The following is a 22,196-nucleotide window of genomic DNA, read 5'->3' as shown; positions in this document are numbered from 1 at the left end:
ACTTGACATGTTTGAGTGCACACTTGATGTGTTTGAGTGCACACTTGACGTGTTTGAGTGCACACTTGACGTGTTTGAGTGTATACTTGATGTGTTTGAGTACACACTTGGCGTGTTTGAGTGCACACTTGATGTGTTTGAGTGCACACTTGACATGTTTGAGTGCACACTTGACGTGTTTGAGTGTATACTTGATGTGTTTGAGTACACACTTGATGTGTTTGAGTGCACACTTGATGTGTTTGAGTGCACACTTGACGTGTTTGAGTGCACACTTGAAGTGTTTGAGTGCACACTTGACGTGTTTGAATGCAGACTTGCTGTGTTTGAGTGCACACTTGATGTGTTTCAGTGCCCCCCCGGCCTGAGCCCCATGAAGGATGGCAGTGGTTGCTATGACCACCACATCGGCATCGACTGCTCTGACGGCTTCAATGGCGGATGTGAGCAGCTGTGTCTGCAACAGCTGGCACCTCTGGAGGACGACCCCAGTCTCTACAACATCCAGATGTTCTGTGGGTGAGTGCACTTACGCTGTTACCATGGAAACACAATGTAACACAATGATCACTTATGCTGTTACCATGGAAACACAATGTATATTGCAATGACCACTTATGCTGTTGCCATGGAAACACAATGTATATTGCAATGATCACTTATGCTGTTGCCATGGAAACACAATGTATATTGCAATGATCACTTATGCTGTTGCCATGGAAACACAATATATATTGCAATGATCACGTCCTCTAATGCATTCTAAATGTTAAATAAACTTAAATAAAAGTCATTTGATTGAATTAAGTCCTCTACATTTTTACATCTGTGAAAATATCACCTGGGTTTTTTAAATATTATAGATTATAAAACCAAAACTAGCAATAAGTTTGGACTTAAGTTAGTATTGTAATAAATATAAAATAAAGAACACATTAAACACCAATTTATTAATAAGAACACATTAAACATAAAGTTATTTAATGAGAACACAATAAAGATAAAGATTATTAATAAAAACACATTAAACACAAAGTTTATTTAAAGTTGAAATGTTGATTGAAATATTCATTTAAAGAATGTTTTACTGAATTGTGCCATAAATACTGTAAATAGTATTGTAGTATTTAAATATAAACATGTGATACTACCTGCAGTGTTTTCCCACATACTTCCCTACTGTCAAATACTAGCTGATGTGTGTAAGTAGTACTGTAGTAGTACTCCATGACCTGGATGAAGTATTTGTGGTCCAGGTGCATCGAGGACTACAAGCGAGGACCGGACTCTCGGTCTTGTCTCCCCTTGTCCGAGTCCTGCACAGAAGGACTGGACTGTGGAGACGCTGCGGACGTCCCTGCAAACCAGACCGTCTTTGGGGACCTGTTCTTCGGTTTTAACAACCACAGCAAGGAGAGCACGTCTGGACAAATCCTCAAGGCCACCTTCAGGTACATAATAATCCTAATATTAATAATAATACTTATTATTGTTGTTGTTGTTGTTGTTGTTGTTGTTAACGCACACACAACACAAACACTTAGCTCCTTAAATCATTGTCATATTTTAATGTTGCTCCTTCTTTAACTTCTTTTTGTCACCTTTTGATAAAAATCATTGTCATACTTTAATGTTGCTCCTTCCTTAACTTCTTGTTGTCACCTTTTGATCAAAATCATTGTCATATTTTAATGTTGCTCCTTCTTTAACGTACTTTTGTCACCTTTTGATAAAAATCATTGTCATACTTTAATGTTGCTCCTTCTTTAACTTCTTGTTGTCACCTTTTGATAAAAATCATTGTCATACTTTAATGTTGCTCCTTCTTTAACTTCTTGTTGTCACCTTTTGATAAAAATCATTGTCATATTTTAATGTTACTCCTTCTTTAACTTATTTTTGTCACCTTTTGATAAAAATCATTGTCATATTTTAATGTTGCTCCTTCTTTAACTTATTTTTGTCACCTTTTGATAAAAATCATTGTCATATTTTAATGTTGCTCCTTCTTTAACTTCTTGTTGTCACCTTTTGATAAAAATCATTGTCATATTTTAATGTTGCTCCTTCTTTAACTTGTTTTTGTCACCTTTTGATAAAAATCATTGTCATATTTTAATGTTGCTCCTTCTTTAACTTATTTTTTGTCACCTTTTGATAAAAATCATTGTCATATTTTAATGTTGCTCCTTTAACTTCTTTTTGTCACCTTTTGATAAAAATCATTGTCATACTTTAATGTTGCTCCTTCCTTAACTTCTTGTTGTCACCTTTTGATCAAAATCATTGTCATATTTTAATGTTGCTCCTTCTTTAACGTACTTTTGTCACCTTTTGATAAAAATCATTGTCATACTTTAATGTTGCTCCTTCTTTAACTTCTTGTTGTCACCTTTTGATAAAAATCATTGTCATACTTTAATGTTGCTCCTTCTTTAACTTCTTGTTGTCACCTTTTGATAAAAATCATTGTCATATTTTAATGTTACTCCTTCTTTAACTTATTTTTGTCACCTTTTGATAAAAATCATTGTCATATTTTAATGTTGCTCCTTCTTTAACTTATTTTTGTCACCTTTTGATAAAAATCATTGTCATATTTTAATGTTGCTCCTTCTTTAACTTCTTGTTGTCACCTTTTGATAAAAATCATTGTCATATTTTAATGTTGCTCCTTCTTTAACTTGTTTTTTGTCACCTTTTGATAAAAATCATTGTCATATTTTAATGTTGCTCCTTCTTTAACTTATTTTTTGTCACCTTTTGATAAAAATCATTGTCATATTTTAATGTTGATCCTTTAACTTCTTGTTGTCACCTTTTGATAAAAATCATTGTCATACTTTAATGTTGCTCCTTCTTTAACATACTTTTGTCACCTTTTGATAAAAATCATTGTCATACTTTAATGTTGCTCCTTCTTTAACTTCTTGTTGTCACCTTTTGATAAAAATCATTGTCATATTTTAATGTTGCTCCTTCTTTAACTTCTTGTTGTCACCTTTTGATAAAAATCATTGTCATATTTTAATGTTGCTCCTTCTTTAACTTCTTGTTGTCACCTTTTGATAAAAACCATTGTCATATTTTAATGTTGCTCCTTCTTTAACTTCTTGTTGTCACCTTTTGATAAAAATCATTGTCATATTTTAATGTTGCTCCTTCTTTAACTTCTTGTTGTCACCTTTTGATAAAAATCATTGTCATATTTTAATGTTGCTCCTTCTTTAACTTCTTGTTGTCACCTTTTGCTAAAAATCATTGTCATATTTTAATGTTGCTCCTTCTTTAACTTCTTGTTGTCACCTTTTGATAAAAATCATTGTCATATTTTAATGTTGCTCCTTCTTTAACTTCTTGTTGTCACCTTTTGATAAAAATCATTGTCATATTTTAATGTTGCTCCTTCTTTAACTTCTTTTTGTCACCTTTTGATAAAAATCATTGTCATACTTTAATGTTGCTCCTTTAACTTCTTTTTGTCACCTTTTGATAAAAATCATTGTCATACTTTAATGTTGCTCCTTCTTTAACTTCTTGTTGTCACCTTTTGATAAAAATCATTGTTATATTTTAATGTTGCTCCTTCTTTAACTTCTTGTTGTCACCTTTTGATAAAAATCATTGTCATACTTTAATGTTGCTCCTTCTTTAACTTCTTGTTGTCACCTTTTGATAAAAATCATTGTCATATTTTAATGTTGCTCCTTCTTTAACTTATTTGTCACCTTTTGATAAAAATCATTGTCATATTCTAATGTTGCTCCTTTAACTTCTTGTTGTCACCTTTTGATAAAAATCATTGTCATACTTTAATGTTGCTCCTTCTTTAACATACTTTTGACACCTTTTGATAAAAATCATTGTCATACTTTAATGTTGCTCCTTCTTTAACTTCATGTTGTCACCTTTTGATAAAAATCATTGTTATACTTTAATGTTGCTCCTTCTTCAACTTCTTATTGTCACCTTTTGATAAAAATCATTGTCATAATTTAATGTTGCTCCTTCTTTAACTTGTTTTTTGTCACCTTTTGATAAAAATCATTGTCATACTTTAATGTTGCTCCTTCTTTAACATACTTTTGACACCTTTTGATAAAAATCATTGTCATACTTTAATGTTGCTCCTTCTTTAACTTCTTGTTGTCACCTTTTGATAAAAATCATTGTCATATTTTAATGTTGCTCCTTCTTTAACTTCTTGTTGTCACCTTTTGATAAAAATCATTGTCATATTTTAATGTTGCTCCTTCTTTAACTTCTTGTTGTCACCTTTTGATAAAAATCATTGTCATATTTTATTGTTGCTCCTTCTTTAACTTCTTGTTGTCACCTTTTGATAAAAATCATTGTCATATTTTAATGTTGCTCCTTCTTTAACTTCTTTTTGTCACCTTTTGATAAAAATCATTGTCATATTTTAATGTTGCTCCTTCTTTAACTTCTTGTTGTCGCCTTTTGATAAAAATCATTGTCATATTTTAATGTTGCTCCTTCTTTAACTTGTTTTTTGTCACCTTTTGATAAAAATCATTGTCATACTTTAATGTTGCTCCTTCTTTAGCTTATTTTTTGTCACCTTTTGATAAAAATCATTGTCATATTTTAATGTTGCTCCTTTAACTTCTTGTTGTCACCTTTTGATAAAAATCATTGTCATACTTTAATGTTGCTCCTTCTTTAATATACATTTGTCACCTTTTGATAAAAATCATTGTCATATTTTAATGTTGCTCCTTTAACTTCTTGTTGTCACCTTTTGATAAAAATCATTGTCATATTTTAATGTTGCTCCTTCTTTAAATTCTTGTTGTCACCTTTTGATAAAAATCATTTTCATATTTTAATGTTGCTCCTTCTTTAACTTCTTGTTGTCACCTTTTGATAAAAATCATTGTCATATTTTAATGTTGCTCCTTCTTTAACTTCTTGTTGTCACCTTTTGATAAAAATCATTGTCATACTTTAATGTTGCTCCTTCTTTAACTTCTTGTTGTCACCTTTTGATAAAAGTAATTGTCATACTTTAATGTTGCTCCTTCTTTAACTTCTTTTTGTCACCTTCTGATAAAAATCATTGTCATAATTTAATGTTGCTCCTTCTTTAACTTCTTGTTGTCACCTTTTGATAAAAATCATTGTCATACTTTAATATAGCTCCTTCCTTAACTTCTTGTTGTCACCTTTTGATAAAAATCATTGTCATATTTTATGTTGCTCCTTCTTTAACTTCTTGTTGTCACCTTTTGATAAAAATCATTGTCATACTTTAATGTTGCTCCTTCTTTAACTTCTTGTTGTCACCTTTTGATAAACATAATTGTCATACTTTAATGTTGCTCCTTCTTTAACTTCTTGTTGTCACCTTTTGTTAAAAATCATTGTCATACTTTAATGTTGCTCCTTCTTTAACTTCTTGTTGTCACCTTTTGATAAAAATCATTGTCATACTTTAATGTTGCTCCTTCTTTAACTTCTTGTTGTCCCCTTTTGATAAAAAACATTGTCATACTTTAATGTTGCTCCTTCTTTAACTTATTTTTTGTCACCTTTTGATAAAAATCATTGTCATACTTTAATGTTGCTCCTTCCTTAACTTCTTTTTGTCACCTTTTGATAAAAATCCTTGTCATATTTTAATGTTGCTCCTTCTTTAACTTCTTGTTGTCACCTTTTTATAAAAATCATTGTCATACTTTAATGTTGCTCCTTCTTTAACTTCTTGTTGTCACCTTTTGATAAAAATCATTGTCATACTTTAATGTTGCTCCTTCTTTAACTTCTTGTTGTCACCTTTTGATAAAAATCATTGTCATACTTTAATGTTGCTCCTTCTTTAACTTCTTGTTGTCACCTTTTGATAAAAAGGTAATGTTGATGTTTTCCCCAAACTGACCTATAATTACACTTTTTGAAGTACTTGTACATAACTTGTGTATAATTGTGTTTTCAATGAAAGTACTTCCAAAGGTACATTTTATTGTGCAATACTAAGATATTCAAAGCAAACAGTATACCGCGGCTAATCGCTAGTTTTCAACTTGAGTGCTAATCGCTAGCTAACTTAAATGCTAAGATTGGTATAACAACACAGAATAGTTGTTCATATTTTGATTTCAAAGCAACAGAAATAAGTACAAAAATAATACAGAAATGAAACACAAATAATACAAAAACAAAACAGAAATTAAATATTAATAAAACAAAAACAAAAGAAAAATTAAGCAGAAACAAAATATAAAGAAAATTAAATTAAACAAAAATTAGACAAAAATAAAGCGGAAATAAAACAAAGTAAACCGAAATAAAATATAAATATTCCATCCATCCATCTTCTTCCGCTTATCCGAGGTGGGGTCGCGGGGGCAGCAGCCAAAGCAGAGAAGCCCAGACTTCCCTCTCCCCAGCCACTTGGTCCAGCTCCTCCCGGTGGATCCCGAGGCGTTCCCAGGCCAGCCGGGAGAGATAGTATACCCAACGTGTCCTGGGTCTTCCCCATGGCCTCTTACCGGTCGGATGTGCCCGAAACACCTCCCTGTGGGATATTGCCCTGGGTCTCAGCTCTAACACACAGTTCTGTGGGATGTTGCCCTGGGTCTCAACTCCAACATGTAGTACTGTGGGATGTTGCCCTGGGTCTCAGCTCCAACATGCAGTACTGTGGGCTGTCGCCCTGGGTCTCTGCTTTAACACACAGTACTGTGGGATGTTGCCCTGGGTCTCAGCTCCAACATGCAGTACTGTGGGATGTTGCCCTGGGTCTCAGCTCCAACATGCAGTTCTGTGGGATGTTGCCCTGGGTCTCAGCTCCAACACACAGTACTGTGGGATGTTGCCCTGGGTCTCACCTCTAACACACAGTACTGTGGGATGTTGCCCTGGGTCTCAGCTCCAACATGCAGTACTGTGGGATGTTGCCCCGGGTCTCAGTTCCAACATGCAGTACTGTGGGATGTTGCCCTGGGTCTCAGCTCCAACATACAGTAGTGTGGGGTGTTGCCCTGGGTCTCAACTCCAACACACAGTACTGTGGGATGTTGCCCTGGGTCTCAACTCCAACATGCAGTACTGTGGGATGTTGCCCTGGGTCTCGGCTCCAACTTGCAGTACTGTGGGATTATTGCCCTGGGTCTCAGCTCCAACATGCAGTAGTGTGGGATGTTGCCCTGGGTCTCAGCTCCAACATGCAGTACTGTGGGATGTTGCCCTGGGTCTCAGCTCCAACATGCAGTACTGTACGATGTTGCCCTGGGTCTCAGCTCTAACACACAGTTCTGTGGGATGTTGCCCTGGGTCTCAGCTCCAACATGCAGTACTGTGGGATGTTGCCCTGGGTCTCAGCTCCAACATGCAGTACTGTGGGATGTTGCCCTGGGTCTCAGCTCCAACACGCAGTACTGTGGGATGTTGCCCTGGGTCTCAGCTCCAACATGCAGTACTGGGAGATGTTGCCCTGGGTCTCAGCTCCAACATGCAGTACTGTGGGATGTTGCCCTGGGTCTCAGCTCCAACATGCAGTACTGTGAGATGTTGCCCTGGGTCTCAGCTCCAACATGCAGTACTGTACGATGTTGCCCTGGGTCTCAGCTCTAACACACAGTTCTGTGGGATGTTGCCCTGGGTCTCAGCTCCAACATGCAGTACTGTGGGATGTTGCCCTGGGTCTCAGCTCCAACATGCAGTACTGTGGGATGTTGCCCTGGGTCTCAGCTCCAACATGCAGTACTGTACGATGTTGCCCTGGGTCTCAGCTCCAACATGCAGTACTGTGGGATGTTGCCCTGGGTCTCAGCTCCAACATGCAGTACTGTGGGATGTTGCCCTGGGTCTCAGCTCCAACATGCAGTACTGTGGGATGTTGCCCTGGGTCTCAGCTCCAACATGCAGTACTGTGGGATGTTGCCCTGGGTCTCAGCTCCAACATGCAGTACTGTGGGATGTTGCCCTGGGTCTCAGCTCCAACATGCAGTACTGTGGGATTATTGCCCTGGGTCTCAGCTCCAACATGCAGTACTGTGGGATGTTGCCCTGGGTCTCAGCTCCAACATGCAGTACTGTGGGATGTTGCCCTGGGTCTCAGCTCCAACATGCAGTACTGTGGGATGTTGCCCTGGGTCTCAGCTCCAACATGCAGTACTGTGGGATGTTGCCCTGGGTCTCAGCTCCAACATGCAGTACTTGGACTTCCTCCTGGTTGGTGGTCACCAAGCTGCGTGGTAGACCCTCATCTTGACCTGATGGTCTCCCAGGGACCATACTGGATGCTTGCAGTTCTTCATTAAGTGGAGAGTCCTCCTCAGTCCTGGTCCTGGTGTCAACTTTCTAACAGGATCTCCTCTCTCCTCAGACAGAAGAACTTTGCTCGGGGCATCGAGCAGCAGCTCCCAGACGGCATGGTAGTGGCTTCTGTGCCCACTGAGGTCCAGTGCCACGAGGAACTGTTGGACCCGGTCCCGGACCCAGAATACCTCACAGGTACCAACACATGATGCGTTGCTTTACTTTTGTTTAATAATGTAATGTTTCATGTAGTCATGATTATGATTGTAGTTAGTAATGTAATGTTTCATGTAGTCATGACTATGATTGTAGTTAATCATGTAATGTTTCATGTAGTCATGATTATGATTCTAGTTAATCATGTAATGTTTCATGTAGTCATGATTATGATTGTAGTTAATCATGTAATGTTTCATGTAGTCATGATTATGATTGTAGTTAATCATGTAATGTTTCATGTAGTCATGATTATGATTGTAGTTAATCATGTAATGTTTCATGTAGTCATGATTATGATTGTAGTTAATCATGTAATGTTTCATGTAGTCATGATTATGATTGTAGTTAATCATGTAATGTTTCATGTAGTCATGATTATGATTGTAGTTAATCATGTAATGTTTCATGTAGTCATGATTATGATTGTAGTTAATCATGTAATGTTTCATGTAGTCATGATTATGATTGTAGTTAATGTAATGTTTCATGTAGTCATGATTATGATTGTAGTTAATCATGTAATGTTTCATGTAGTCATGATTATGATTGTAGTTAATGTAATGTTTCATGTAGTCATGATTATGATTGTAGTTAATCATGTAATGTTTCATGTAGTCATGATTATGATTGTAGTTAATCATGTAATGTTTCATGTAGTCATGATTATGATTGTAGTTAATCATGTAATGTTTCATGTAGTCATGATTATGATTGTAGTTAATCATGTAATGTTTCATGTAGTCATGATTATGATTGTAGTTAATCATGTAATGTTTCATGTAGTCATGATTATGATTGTAATTAGTCATGTAATGTTTCATGTAGTCATGATTATGATTGTAGTTAATCATGTAATGTTTCATGTAGTCATGATTATGATTGTAGTTAGTAATGTAATGTTTCATGTAGTCATGATTATGATTGTAGTTAATAATGTAATGTTCCATGTAGTCATGATTATGATTGTAGTTAATAATGTAATGTTTCATGTAGTCATGATTATGATTGTAGTTAGTAATGTAATGTTTCATGTAGTCATGATTATGATTGTAGTTAGTAATGTAATGTTTCATGTAGTCATGATTATGATTGTAGTTAATCATGTAATGTTTCATGTAGTCATGATTATGATTGTAGTTAATCATGTAATGTTTCATGTAGTCATGATTATGATTGTAGTTAATCATGTATTGTTTCATGTAGTCATGATTATGATTGTAGTTAATCATGTAATGTTTCATGTAGTCGTGATTATGATTGTAGATAATAATGTAATGTTTCATGTAGTCATGATTATGATTGTAGTTAGTAATGTAATGTTTCATGTAGTCATGATTATGATTGTTGTTAATCATGTAATGTTTCATGTAGTCATGATTATGATTGTAGTTAATCATGTAATGTTTCATGTAGTCATGATTATGATTGTAGTTAATCATGTAATGTTTCATGTAGTCATGATTATGATTGTAGTTAATCATGTAATGTTTCATGTAGTCATGATTATGATTGTAGTTAGTAATGTAATGTTTCATGTAGTCATGATTATGATTGTAGTTAATAATGTAATGTTTCATGTAGTCATGATTATGATTGTAGTTAATCTTGTAATGTTTCATGTAGTCATGATTATGATTGTAGTTAATCATGTAATGTTTTATGTAGTCATGATTATGATTGTAGTTAATCATGTAATGTTTCATGTAGTCATGATTATGATTGTAGTTAATCATGTAATGTTTCATGTAGTCATGGTTATGATTGTAGGTAATCATGTAATGTTTCATGTAGTCATGATTATGATTGTAGTTAATCATGTAATGTTTCATGTACTCATGGTTATGATTGTAGTTAATCATGTAATGTTTCATGTAGTCATGGTTATGATTGTAGTTAATCATGTAATGTTTCATGTAGTCATGATTATGATTGTAGTTAATAATGTAATGTTTCATGTAGTCATGATTATGATTGTAGTTAATAATGTAATGTTTCATGTAGTCATGATTATGATTGTAGTTAATCATGTAATGTTTCATGTAGTCATGGTTATGATTGTAGTTAATCATGTAATGTTTCATGTAGTCATGGTTATGATTGTAGTTAATCATGTAATGTTTCATGTAGTCATGGTTATGATTGTAGTTAATCATGTAATGTTTCATGTAGTCATGGTTATGATTGTAGTTAATCATGTAATGTTTCATGTAGTCATGATTATGATTGTAGTTAATCATGTAATGTTTCATGTAGTCGTGATTATGATTGTAGTTAATAATGTAATGTTTCATGTAGTCATGATTATGATTGTAGTTAGTAATGTAATGTTTCATGTAGTCATGATTATGATTGTTGTTAATCATGTAATGTTTCATGTAGTCATGATTATGATTGTAGTTAAGCATGTAATGTTTCATGTAGTCATGATTATGATTGTAGTTAATCATGTAATGTTTCATGTAGTCATGATTATGATTGTAGTTAATCATGTAATGTTTCATGTAGTCATGATTATGATTGTAGTTAGTAATGTAATGTTTCATGTAGTCATGATTATGATTGTAGTTAATAATGTAATGTTTCATGTAGTCATGATTATGATTGTAGTTAATCTTGTAATGTTTCATGTAGTCATGATTATGATTGTAGTTAATCATGTAATGTTTTATGTAGTCATGATTATGATTGTAGTTAATCATGTAATGTTTCATGTAGTCATGATTATGATTGTAGTTAATCATGTAATGTTTCATGTAGTCATGGTTATGATTGTAGGTAATCATGTAATGTTTCATGTAGTCATGATTATGATTGTAGTTAATCATGTAATGTTTCATGTACTCATGGTTATGATTGTAGTTAATCATGTAATGTTTCATGTAGTCATGGTTATGATTGTAGTTAATCATGTAATGTTTCATGTAGTCATGATTATGATTGTAGTTAATAATGTAATGTTTCATGTAGTCATGATTATGATTGTAGTTAATAATGTAATGTTTCATGTAGTCATGATTATGATTGTAGTTAATCATGTAATGTTTCATGTAGTCATGGTTATGATTGTAGTTAATCATGTAATGTTTCATGTAGTCATGGTTATGATTGTAGTTAATCATGTAATGTTTCATGTAGTCATGGTTATGATTGTAGTTAATCATGTAATGTTTCATGTAGTCATGGTTATGATTGTAGTTAATCATGTAATGTTTCATGTAGTCATGATTATGATTGTAGTTAAAGGCCTACTGAAATGAATTTTTTTTATTTAAACGGGGATAGCAGATCTATTCTATGTGTCATACTTGATCATTTCGCGATATTGCCATATTTTTGCTGAAAGGATTTAGTATAGTCATGATTATGATTGTAGTTAATAATGTAATGTTTCATGTAGTCATGATTATGATTGTAGTTAATCATGTAATGTTTCATGTAGTCATGGTTATGATTGTAGTTAATCATGTAATGTTTCATGTAGTCATGATTATGATTGTAATTAGTCATGTAATGTTTCATGTAGTCATGATTATGATTGTAGTTAATCATGTAATGTTTCATGTAGTCATGATTATGATTGTAGTTAGTAATGTAATGTTTCATGTAGTCATGATTATGATTGTAGTTAATAATGTAATGTTCCATGTAGTCATGATTATGATTGTAGTTAATAATGTAATGTTTCATGTAGTCATGATTATGATTGTAGTTAGTAATGTAATGTTTCATGTAGTCATGATTATGATTGTAGTTAGTAATGTAATGTTTCATGTAGTCATGATTATGATTGTAGTTAATCATGTAATGTTTCATGTAGTCATGATTATGATTGTAGTTAATCATGTAATGTTTCATGTAGTCATGATTATGATTGTAGTTAATCATGTATTGTTTCATGTAGTCATGATTATGATTGTAGTTAATCATGTAATGTTTCATGTAGTCGTGATTATGATTGTAGATAATAATGTAATGTTTCATGTAGTCATGATTATGATTGTAGTTAGTAATGTAATGTTTCATGTAGTCATGATTATGATTGTTGTTAATCATGTAATGTTTCATGTAGTCATGATTATGATTGTAGTTAATCATGTAATGTTTCATGTAGTCATGATTATGATTGTAGTTAATCATGTAATGTTTCATGTAGTCATGATTATGATTGTAGTTAATCATGTAATGTTTCATGTAGTCATGATTATGATTGTAGTTAGTAATGTAATGTTTCATGTAGTCATGATTATGATTGTAGTTAATAATGTAATGTTTCATGTAGTCATGATTATGATTGTAGTTAATCTTGTAATGTTTCATGTAGTCATGATTATGATTGTAGTTAATCATGTAATGTTTTATGTAGTCATGATTATGATTGTAGTTAATCATGTAATGTTTCATGTAGTCATGATTATGATTGTAGTTAATCATGTAATGTTTCATGTAGTCATGGTTATGATTGTAGGTAATCATGTAATGTTTCATGTAGTCATGATTATGATTGTAGTTAATCATGTAATGTTTCATGTACTCATGGTTATGATTGTAGTTAATCATGTAATGTTTCATGTAGTCATGGTTATGATTGTAGTTAATCATGTAATGTTTCATGTAGTCATGATTATGATTGTAGTTAATAATGTAATGTTTCATGTAGTCATGATTATGATTGTAGTTAATAATGTAATGTTTCATGTAGTCATGATTATGATTGTAGTTAATCATGTAATGTTTCATGTAGTCATGGTTATGATTGTAGTTAATCATGTAATGTTTCATGTAGTCATGGTTATGATTGTAGTTAATCATGTAATGTTTCATGTAGTCATGGTTATGATTGTAGTTAATCATGTAATGTTTCATGTAGTCATGGTTATGATTGTAGTTAATCATGTAATGTTTCATGTAGTCATGATTATGATTGTAGTTAATCATGTAATGTTTCATGTAGTCGTGATTATGATTGTAGTTAATAATGTAATGTTTCATGTAGTCATGATTATGATTGTAGTTAGTAATGTAATGTTTCATGTAGTCATGATTATGATTGTTGTTAATCATGTAATGTTTCATGTAGTCATGATTATGATTGTAGTTAAGCATGTAATGTTTCATGTAGTCATGATTATGATTGTAGTTAATCATGTAATGTTTCATGTAGTCATGATTATGATTGTAGTTAATCATGTAATGTTTCATGTAGTCATGATTATGATTGTAGTTAGTAATGTAATGTTTCATGTAGTCATGATTATGATTGTAGTTAATAATGTAATGTTTCATGTAGTCATGATTATGATTGTAGTTAATCTTGTAATGTTTCATGTAGTCATGATTATGATTGTAGTTAATCATGTAATGTTTTATGTAGTCATGATTATGATTGTAGTTAATCATGTAATGTTTCATGTAGTCATGATTATGATTGTAGTTAATCATGTAATGTTTCATGTAGTCATGGTTATGATTGTAGGTAATCATGTAATGTTTCATGTAGTCATGATTATGATTGTAGTTAATCATGTAATGTTTCATGTACTCATGGTTATGATTGTAGTTAATCATGTAATGTTTCATGTAGTCATGGTTATGATTGTAGTTAATCATGTAATGTTTCATGTAGTCATGATTATGATTGTAGTTAATAATGTAATGTTTCATGTAGTCATGATTATGATTGTAGTTAATAATGTAATGTTTCATGTAGTCATGATTATGATTGTAGTTAATCATGTAATGTTTCATGTAGTCATGGTTATGATTGTAGTTAATCATGTAATGTTTCATGTAGTCATGGTTATGATTGTAGTTAATCATGTAATGTTTCATGTAGTCATGGTTATGATTGTAGTTAATCATGTAATGTTTCATGTAGTCATGGTTATGATTGTAGTTAATCATGTAATGTTTCATGTAGTCATGATTATGATTGTAGTTAAAGGCCTACTGAAATGAATTTTTTTTATTTAAACGGGGATAGCAGATCTATTCTATGTGTCATACTTGATCATTTCGCGATATTGCCATATTTTTGCTGAAAGGATTTAGTATAGAACAACGACGATAAAGATTGCAACTTTTGGTATCTGATAAAAAAAAGGCTTGCCCCTACTGGAAGTAGCGTGACGTAGTCAGTTGAACATATACGCAAAGTTCCCTATTGTTTACAATGATGGCCGCATGAAGTGAGAGAGATTCGGACCGAGAAAGCGACAATTTCCCCATTAATTTGAGCGAGGATGAAAGATTTGTGGATGAGTAAAGTGCAAGTGAAGGACTAGTGGGGAGTTGAAGCTATTCAGATAGGGAAGATGCTGTGAGAGCCGGGGGTGACCTGATATTCAGCTGGGAATGACTACAACAGTAAATAAACACAAGACATATATATACTCTATTAGCCACAACACAACCAGGCTTATATTTAATATGCCACAAATTAATCCTGCATAAAAACACCTGCGTGTTTGTTATGCTAGCTCCTAGCTCCTCTGCTAGCTCCTAGCTCCATAGAACACGCCAATACAATTCAAACACCTGATCAACACACACAATCACTCAGCCCAAAAGACCGTTTACCTAACCCAAGGTTCATAAAGCTTATATATTTTTAAAAAGTTAGGTACGTGACGCGCACATACGGTCAAGTTATCGAATGTTTAGCAGCAAAGGCTGCATACTCACGGTACCTGATATTCAGCTGGGAATGACTACAACAGTAAATAAACACAAGACATATATATACTCTATTAGCCACAACACAACCAGGCTTATATTTAATATGCCACAAATTAATCCTGCATAATAACACCTGCGTGTTTGTTATGCTAGCTCCTAGCTCCTCTGCTAGCTCCTAGCTCCATAGAACACGCCAATACAATTCAAACACCTGATCAACACACACAATCACTCAGCCCAAAAGACCGTTCACCTAACCCAAGGTTCATAAAGCTTATATATTTTTAAAAAGTTACGTACGTGACGCGCGCGCACGTACGGTACGGTACGTGTTATGCTAACTCCTAGCTCCTCTGCTAGCTCCTAGCTCCATAGAACACGCCAATACAATTCAAACTTATGATCAACACACACAATCACTCAGCCCAAAAGACCGTTCACCTAACCCAAGGTTCATAAAGCTTATATATTTTAAAAAAGTTACGTACATACGCAAAAAAAAGCCAAAGCTGCATACTCACAGTAGCACGTCTGCGTCTTTGTCATCCAAATCAAAGTAATCCTGGTAAGAGTCTGTGTTGTCCCAGTTCTCTACAGGCGTCTGTGTATCCAAGTCAAAAGTCCTCCTGGTTAGAGTCTCTGTTATCCGAGTTCTTCCATCTTGACTGCATCTTTCGGGAATGTAAACAAAGAAGCGCCGGCTGTGTACTGTTGTTGCTGACTACGTTCGAAAAATACGTCCATTTCGCACCGACAACTTTCTTCTTTGCTTGCTCGGCTTCCTTCTCCATAATGCAATGAACATGATTGAAACAGATTCACGAACACAGATGTCCAGAATACTGTGGAATTATGAAATGAAAACAGAGCTTTTTCGTATTGGCTTCAATGTGGAAGGCATACCCGTGTTCGCCGGTCTACGTCACGCGCATACGTCATCCTCAGAGGCGTTTCGAACCGGAAGTTTAGCGGCAAATTTAAAATGTCACTTTATAAGTTAACCCGGCCGTATTGGCATGTGTTATAATGTTAAGATTTCATCATTGATATATAAACTATCAGACTGCGTGGTCGGTAGTAGTGGGTTTCAGTAGGCCTTTAATAATGTAATGTTTCATGTAGTCATGGTTATGATTGTAGTTAATAATGTAATGTTTCATGTAGTCATGGTTATGATTGTAGTTAATGATGTAATGTTTCATGTAGTCATGGTTATGATTGTAGTTAATCATGTAATGTTTCATGTAGTCATGATTATGATTGTAGTTAATCATGTAATGTTTCATGTAGTCATGGTTATGATTGTAGTTAATCATGTAATGTTTCATGTAGTCATGGTTATGATTGTAGTTAATCATGTAATGTTTCATGTAGTCATGTTTATGATTGTAGTTAATAATGTAATGTTTCATGTAGTCATGATTATGATTGTAGTTAATCATGTAATGTTTCATGTAGTCATGGTTATGATTGTAGTTAATCATGTAATGTTTCATGTAGTCATGATTATGATTGTAGTTAATCTTCTAATGTTTCATGTAGTCATGATTATGATTGTAGTTAATCATGTAATGTTTCATGTAGTCATGATTATGACTGTAGTTAATAATGTAATGTTTCATGTAGTCATGGTTATGATTGTAGTTAATAATGTAATGTTTCATGTAGTCATGGTTATGATTGTAGTTAATAATGTAATGTTTCATGAAGTCATGATTATGATTGTAGTTAATCATGTAATGTTTCATGTAGTCATGGTTATGATTGTAGTTAATCATGTAATGTTTCATGTAGTCATGGTTATGATTGTAGTTAATAATGTAATGTTTCATGTAGTCATGGTTATGATTGTAGTTAATAATGTAATGTTTCATGTAGTCATGATTATGATTGTAGTTAATCATGTAATGTTTCATGTAGTCATGATTATGATTGTAGTTAATCATTTAATGTTTCATGTAGTCATGATTATGATTGTAGTTAATCATGTAATGTTTCATGTAGTCATGATTATGATTGTAGTTAATCATGTAATGTTTCATGTAGTCATGCAGTGACACAATGATGTTACACACGTTGAAAAGAAAGAAAATAAGTTTTTCTCCTCTGAGCCCTTGTCACTAAGCATGTGTCACTAAGCATGTGTCACTAAGCATGTGTCACTAAGTATGTGTCACTAAGCATGTGTCACTAAGCATGTGTCACTAAGCATGTGTCACTAAGTATGTGTCACTAAGCATGTGTCACTAAGCATGTGTCACTAAGCATGTGTCACTAAGCATGTGTCACTAAGCATGTGTCACTAAGCATGTGTCACTAAGTATGTGTCACTAAGCATGTGTCACTAAGTATGTGTCACTAAGCATGTGTCACTAAGCATGTGTCACTAAGCATGTGTCACTAAGTATGTGTCACTAAGCATGTGTCACTAAGCATGTGTCACTAAGCATGTGTCACTAAGCATGTGTCACTAAGCATGTGTCACTAAGCATGTGTCACTAAGTATGTGTCACTAAGCATGTGTCACTAAGCATGTGTCACTAAGTATGTGTCACTAAGCATGTGTCACTAAGTATGTGTCACTAAGTATGTGTCACTAAGCATGTGTCACTAAGCATGTGTCACTAAGCATGTGTCACTAAGTATGTGTCACTAAGCATGTGTCACTAAGCATGTGTCACTAAGTATGTGTCACTAAGCATGTGTCACTAAGTATGCTTGTGTTGTGTGTAAGTGTCATGGTGATGACACGTCCTCAGGCACACACACAACATTTATGTCATGCAGTATTAGTACACAATATAAGTGTACTTTTATACATGTGTGTGTGTGTGTGTGTATGTGAAAATAATTTGTGTGTATAAATAATGTATGTGTGTATGTGAAAATAATGTGTGTGTGTGTGTGTGTGTGTGTGTGTGTGTGTGTGTGTGTGTGTGTGTGTGTGTGTGTGTGTGTGTGTGTGTGTGTGTGTGTGTGTGTGTGTGTGTGTGTGTGTGTGTGTGTAAAAATAATGTATGTGTGTAAAAATAATGTCCATCCATCCATCCATCTTCTTCCGCTTATCCGAGTTCGGGTCGCGGGGGCAGCAGCCTAAGCAGGGAAGCCCAGACTTCCCTCTCCCCAGCCACTTGGTCCAGCTCCTCCCGGGGGATCCCGAGGTGTTCCCAGGCCAGCCGGGAGACATAGTCTTCCCAACGTGTCCTGGGTCTTCCCCGTGGCCTCCTACCTGTCGGACGTGCCCTAAACACCTCCCTAGGAAAGCGTTCGGGTGGCATCCTGACCAGATGCCCAAACCACCTCATCTGGCTCCTCTCCATGTGGAGGAGCAGCGACTTTACTTTGAGCTCCTCCCGGATGCCAGAGCTTCTCACCCTATCTCTAAGGGAGAGACCCGCCACCCGGCGGAGGAAACTCATTTGGGCCGCTTGTACCCGTGATCTTGTCCTTTTGGTCATAACCCAAAGCTCATGACCATAGGTGAGGATGGGAACGTAGATCGACCGCTAAATTGAGAGCTTTGCCTTCCGGCTCAGCTCCTTCTTCACCACAACGGATCGATACAGCGTCCGCATTACTGAAGACGCCGCACCGATCCGCCTGTCGATCTCACCATCCACTCTTCCCTCACTCGTGAACAAGACTCCGAGGTACTTGAACTCCTCCACTTGGGGGAGGGTCTCCTCCCCAACTTGGAAATGACACTCCACCCTTTTCCAGGCGAGAACCATGGACTTGGACTTGGAGGTGCTGATTCTCATCCCAGTCGCTTCACACTCGGCTGCGAACCGATCCAGTGAGAGCTGAAGATCCTGGCCAGATGAAGCCATCAGGACCACATCATCTGCAAAAAGCAGAGACCTAATCCTGTAGCCACCAAACCGGATCCCCTCAACGCCCTGACTGCACCTAGAAATTCTGTCCATAAAAGTTCAGAACAGAATGGGTGACAAAGGGCAGCCTTGGCGGAGTCCAACCCTCACTGGAAACGTGTCCCACTTACTGCCGGCAATGCGGACCAAGCTCTGACACTGATCATACAGGGAGCGGACCGCCACAATCAGACAGTCCGATATCCCATACTCTCTGAGCACTCTCCACAGGACTTCCCGAGGGACACGGTCGAATGCCTTCTCCAAGTCCACAAAGCACATGTAGACTGGTTGGGCAAACTCCCATGCACCCTCAAGGACCCTGCCGAGAGTATAGAGCTGGTCCACAGTTCCACGACCAGGACGAAACCCACACTATTTCTCCTGGATCAGAGGTTTCGACTATCCGGCGGAGCCTCCTCTCCAGTACACCTGAATAGACCTTACTGGGAACGCTGAGGAGTGTGATCCCACGATAGTTGGAACACACCCTCCGGTTCCCCTTCTTAAAGAGAGGAACCACCACCCCGGTCTGCCAATCCAGAGGTACCGCCCCCAATGTCCATGCGATGTTGCAGAGTCTTGTCAACCAAGACAGCCCCACAGCATCCAGAGTCTTAAGGAACTCTGGACGGATCTCATCCACCCCTGGGGCCTTGCCACTGAGGATCTTTTTAACTACCTCGGCAACCTCAGCCCCAGAAATAGGAGAGCCCACCACAGATTCCCCAGGCACTGCTTCCTCATAGGAAGATGTGTTGGTAAGATTGAGGAGGTCTTCGAAGTATTCCCTCCACCGATCCACAACATCCGCAGTCGAGGTCAGCAGCACACCATCCTCACCATACACTGTGTTGACAGTGCACTGCTCCCCACCCTGAGGCAGGAGAGGGTGGACCAGAATCGCTTCGAAGCCGTCCGGAAGTCGTTTTCCATGGCTTCCCCAAACTCCTCCCATGTCCAAGTTTTTGCCTCCGCGACCGCTGAAGCCACACTTCTCTTGGCCTGTCGGTACCTGTCCGCTGCCCCTGGAGTCCTATGAGCCAAAAGGACCTGATAGGACTCTTTCTTCAGCTTGACGGCATCCCTCACTGCTGGTGTCCACCAGCAGGTTCTAGGATTACCGCCACAACAGGCACCAACAACCTTGCGGCCACAGCTCCAATCACCCGCCTCGACAATAGAGATAAAAGAACATGGTCCACTCGGACTCAATATCCAGTGCCTCCCTCGTGACATGTTCAAAGTTCTTCCGGAGGTGGGAATTGAAACTCTCTCTGACAGGAGACTCTGCCAGACGTTCCCAGCAGACCCTCACAATGCGTTTGGGCCTGCCGGGTCTGTCCGGCATCCTCCCCCACCATCAGAGCCAGCTCACCACCAGGTGGTGATCGGTAGAAAGCTCCGCCCCTCTCTTCACTCGAGTGTCTAAAACATGAGGCCGCAAATCCGATGACACAACTACAAAGTCAATCATGGAACTGCGGCCTAGGGTGTCCTGGTGCCAAGTGCACATATCGACACCCTTATGTTTGAACATTGTGTTTGCTATGGACAATCCATGACTAGCACAAAAGTCCAATAACAAAGCACCACTTGGGTTCAGATCCAAGCGGCCATTCTTCCCAACCACGCCTCTCCAGGTTTCACTGTCGTTGCCAACATGAGCGTTGAAGTCCCCCAGCAGAACAAGGGAATCACCCGGGAGAGCACTGTCCAGTACTCCCTCAAGGGAATCCAAAAAGGGTGGGTACTCTGAGCTGCTGTTTGGTGCGTAAGCAAAAACAACAGTCAGGACCCGTCCCCCCACCCGAAGGCGGAGGGAAGCTACCCTCTCGTCTACTGGGTTGAAGTCCAACGTGCAGGCTTTGAGCCGGGGGGAAACAAGAATTGCCACCCCAGCCCGTCGCCTCTCACTGCGTGCAACGCCAGAGGGAAAAGAGCCCAGCCCCTCTCGAGAGAACTGGTTCCACAGCCCTTGCTGTGCTTCGAAGTGAGTCCAACTATATCTAGCCGGAACTTCTCCACCTCGCGCACCAGCTCAGGCTCCTTACCTCCCAGCAAGGTGACGTTCCACGTCCCACGTCCCAAGAGCTAGCTTATGTAGCCAAGGATCGGACCGCCAAGTGCCCTGCCTTCGGCTGCCACTCAATTCACAACACACCCGGCCTCTATGGCCCCTCGCATGAGTGGTGAGCCCATTGGAGGGGGGACCCACGTTGCCTGGCTCCAGGGGATAGCCCCGGTGACCTGCGTTTGGGCAAGGGACATCTAGGTCCTTGAGTTGTACTTTTCATATAGGTCTTTGAGCTGCTCTTTGTGTGATCCCTCACCTAGGACCTGTTTGTCTTGGGAGACCCTACAACCCCCGAACATCATAGTTCCTAGGATCATTGGGACACGCAAACTCCTCTACCACCATAAGGTGGCAGCTCAGAAAGACATCAAATTCCAAATGAGCTCATATTTGAAAAAAAGAACGAAGTTTGTGAGTGTGAACATGAAATATCTAGTCGTTGCAGTCTATTCAATCGAATGAAGGATTTGTTGTATTCTCTTTTTATTTAACATTTACACAACTTCACTGCTTTTGTTCTTTGTACAACACAAATACAACATTGAAACAACATGCCTTATGACAACATTGTATCAATGTCACTTTTAAAGGAGATTGTAGAGATTGCCCTCTAGTGGGTTCGTCGGACCACCACACACTGATACTAGAGCCCAGATCAGGGGTACAACACTGTTTTATTTTCATCAAATAGTGCAAGGTTTTTGCTTTCCATCAAAATGTCTGTTTTTGCGTCTGTCTCTCTCTCTCTCTCTCTCTGGCTCCCACTCCAACTCCAACCCCCTGTCTCGTGCCGGCTGCTGCTAATAAAGGCGACCGGTGATTAGATAACAAGGCCCACCTGGGCCATCCACTCACCTGTCGCTGTCTTCGAGGCCGGTCCTTGCACACCCCGTTCCGCGGCAGGCCCGCAGGCCACACCCCCCTCCCCAGACGTATAATCAACATTGTATCAAAGTCACTTTTAAAGGACGTATAATCAACGTTGTCATCCTTCTTCTTCTTCTTCATGACAGTGTACTCATAGTCATCGTCCTTCTTCTTCTTCATGACAGTGTACTCATAGGCATCGT

The 22,196-nt window shown here is 37.2% G+C and overlaps 1 protein-coding gene across 8 annotated transcripts in view; it reads left to right on the top strand.

Annotated features, from left to right (window-relative positions):
- Positions 1-22,196, top strand: part of astn1 (astrotactin 1) — a 257,745-nt gene that overhangs the window by 132,975 nt on the left and 102,574 nt on the right. For all 8 annotated transcript variants that reach the window (XM_062069739.1, XM_062069743.1, XM_062069740.1 and 5 more), the window contains 3 exons: positions 353-519; positions 1,257-1,451; positions 8,351-8,478. In XM_062069739.1, the coding sequence (XP_061925723.1) occupies positions 353-519; positions 1,257-1,451; positions 8,351-8,478 (490 nt within the window). The remainder of the gene's footprint in view (positions 1-352; positions 520-1,256; positions 1,452-8,350; positions 8,479-22,196) is intronic.

The sequence above is a fragment of the Entelurus aequoreus genome, linkage group LG14 (genome assembly GCF_033978785.1).
Source record: "Entelurus aequoreus isolate RoL-2023_Sb linkage group LG14, RoL_Eaeq_v1.1, whole genome shotgun sequence".
NCBI classification, from domain to species: Eukaryota; Metazoa; Chordata; class Actinopteri; order Syngnathiformes; family Syngnathidae; genus Entelurus; species Entelurus aequoreus.
This window is presented reverse-complemented; position numbering and strand designations above follow the sequence as displayed.